At 36.8% G+C, this 2,243-nt stretch overlaps 1 protein-coding gene across 1 annotated transcript; it reads right to left on the bottom strand.

The window, feature by feature from the left end:
- Positions 1 to 5: 5 nt before the first annotated feature.
- On the bottom strand, positions 6 to 2,239 carry LOC121967017 (myosin-7-like; the record flags this gene model as incomplete). The annotated part of the gene is made up of 6 exons (XM_042517074.1): positions 6 to 89; positions 266 to 508; positions 594 to 849; positions 1,234 to 1,370; positions 1,651 to 1,774; positions 2,199 to 2,239. Coding segments are annotated over 6 exons (885 nt in total), but the record flags the coding sequence as incomplete, so codon positions are not given.
- Between the last annotated feature and the right edge of the window lie 4 nt (positions 2,240 to 2,243).

Consider the following 2,243-nt stretch of genomic DNA (forward strand, 5'->3'; position numbering starts at 1 on the left):
TGATGAGCTTCCTGTAAGGCTTTCTTTTCCTTGGTCAACTTAGCAATTATTTCATCCTGAGCAGACATCTCTTCAACCAGGTTCTTCACCTGTTACGAGTCAAGTTTGAATTTTTAGTAAAAAATCCTAGAACCATGGCATCACCGTTCTGTGTGCCACTTTCTATAACAGATGTTATAATGTAAATAGAAAATTTGCTATTTTCGATCATGGGCAAGACACAGAAAAAACATAGTCTGAAAAACAAATGTTCATTTCATTGTACCTTGTTCTCAGTGGCATGCTTCTCTTTCTCCACTTTAGCCAGAGTTAATTCCAAGTCATCAATGTCTTTCTTCAGCTCAGAGCACTCATCCTCCAGCTTCCTCTTCTTAGCAGTCAGTTCAGCATTCATCTCCTCCTCATCCTCCAGTCTTTCTGTCAACTCTTTGATTTTTGCCTCCAACTGGATCTTGCTCTTGATCAGCCCCTCACATCTTTCTTCAGCATCACAGAGGTTATCTTGCTCCTGTTATTTGAAAAGGTACAGAATTAGACAATAGCTGACAAGGTTTGATTTTGTTATTAGTAATGTTGACTGACTGTAAACATACAGATTGAACTTGAAGCTGCAGGTCATTCTTCTCTTGGAGAAGTGTAACCATTTTTTCTTCAAGTTCCTTTTTGCGAGCTTCAGATTTTGCGTAAGCCTCTTTCAGTTTGGCAAACTCTTCCTTCATGTTGGCCATCTCTTTTTCAGTCTCTGCTGATTTCAGCAGAGGTTTGATCTTGAAATACAGCTTCATCCAGGGCCAATTCTTGACCCCCATGAAAGCACGGATGTTCCACTGGATCACAAGTAGTGCATCCCTGTGGACATTGGTTCATAAAAATATTATAATGCTGCAGAGAAATACAAGTAGTATAATTAATATACAGTGAGTTAATTTTCTGCATCTATTGGACTTGACAGTTAATTAATCTGTTTTAGATCCATATTTAAAGTATATCAGTCTTAAAAATGAAAGATCACTTTTAAATCTATGAACTGAGCTAGTGACACTCAAGGATTAATGAATGGCTTTGTATCACCGAAGAGTTTGTTCCTTTTTATGACTTTTTTTGTGACGTATAGTCTCTGTATCTGACACACAATAGCTGATTAAAGAAGGCATAATCTTAAATGCCACCTGGAATCTATTTCATTCCCGTAAGCCTCCTTATGCTCATGATAGTTAAATTTAGTGCACATACCTGCGTTCTACAATTTTCTGGAATTCAATTCTTGCTAGAACACCTCTTGACCTTGCCTGGATCCTGGTGATAATTAGAGCTAAGCGGTCATCTCTCATCTCCTCCAGCAGACCTAGCAGCCCAGCTTTGAAAAATACCTGACATTAGCAAGGAAAAAAAGCCCACATTGAGAGTTATGTGTTTAAGACAATGGTTCATGCTCAGCTCATTACAAGGTAAATGTGAATGTTATCACAAAATAAGTAATTTTGTAAATGAAAGCAGGTGTAGCTGGAAAAAAATCAAAAAACATTTATCTATAGTTAAAGAAATGTTGTCAATAGAAGACCACAAAAACACATATAGTCACCCTGCACAAGTCCCTATCACACTGAGACTGAAATGTATACGGTTTAAAGTATATATGCCAATACTTGCCTTGGTGTGTCCCAGCTTGTACTGGGTATGATCTATATCCAAGGAGCCCAAAAGCTTTTCTGAAGCTTTTTTGTTATCGATGAACTGTCCCTCAGGGATAGCACTTGGGTTCAAAATGCGGTATCTTTGTATTGAGGATGAAACATTATTTCAGTTTTATTTCATCTTATTTCATCTTATATAAAAAATGCTACCAAAAGATGTCCAACTAAGTGGCTATCACTGGTAGATAGTAGAATGTATTATTGGGTGACAAATTAAAAGGAAAAGTAGAGATACATATGCAAACAGGGCACGAAGATTCACTGAATGGTCTGACAAATATGAAAATTCTGTGATTTATATATCATAGACTTTACAAGTACCAGATCATGACCAAATTGTTAACACTTCTGCTCACATCATGAAAACACAAATTGAGGGGCAAGGCACATTGAAGCTGATTAGTGAAGACTGTTTTTCTTTTAATTTGTCATAGGTCCATTTATCTAATATTCATTTGTTTTAATTTTTCATTCTAAATGTTGTTTTTTCCATCACACACATACCTCTGTTTGAAATCTCCATAGAGGATCCTGTTGGGGAAGCCCTTT

The sequence above is a fragment of the Plectropomus leopardus genome, unplaced genomic scaffold, assembly GCF_008729295.1.
Source record: "Plectropomus leopardus isolate mb unplaced genomic scaffold, YSFRI_Pleo_2.0 unplaced_scaffold26650, whole genome shotgun sequence".
Taxonomy (NCBI): Eukaryota; Metazoa; Chordata; class Actinopteri; order Perciformes; family Serranidae; genus Plectropomus; species Plectropomus leopardus.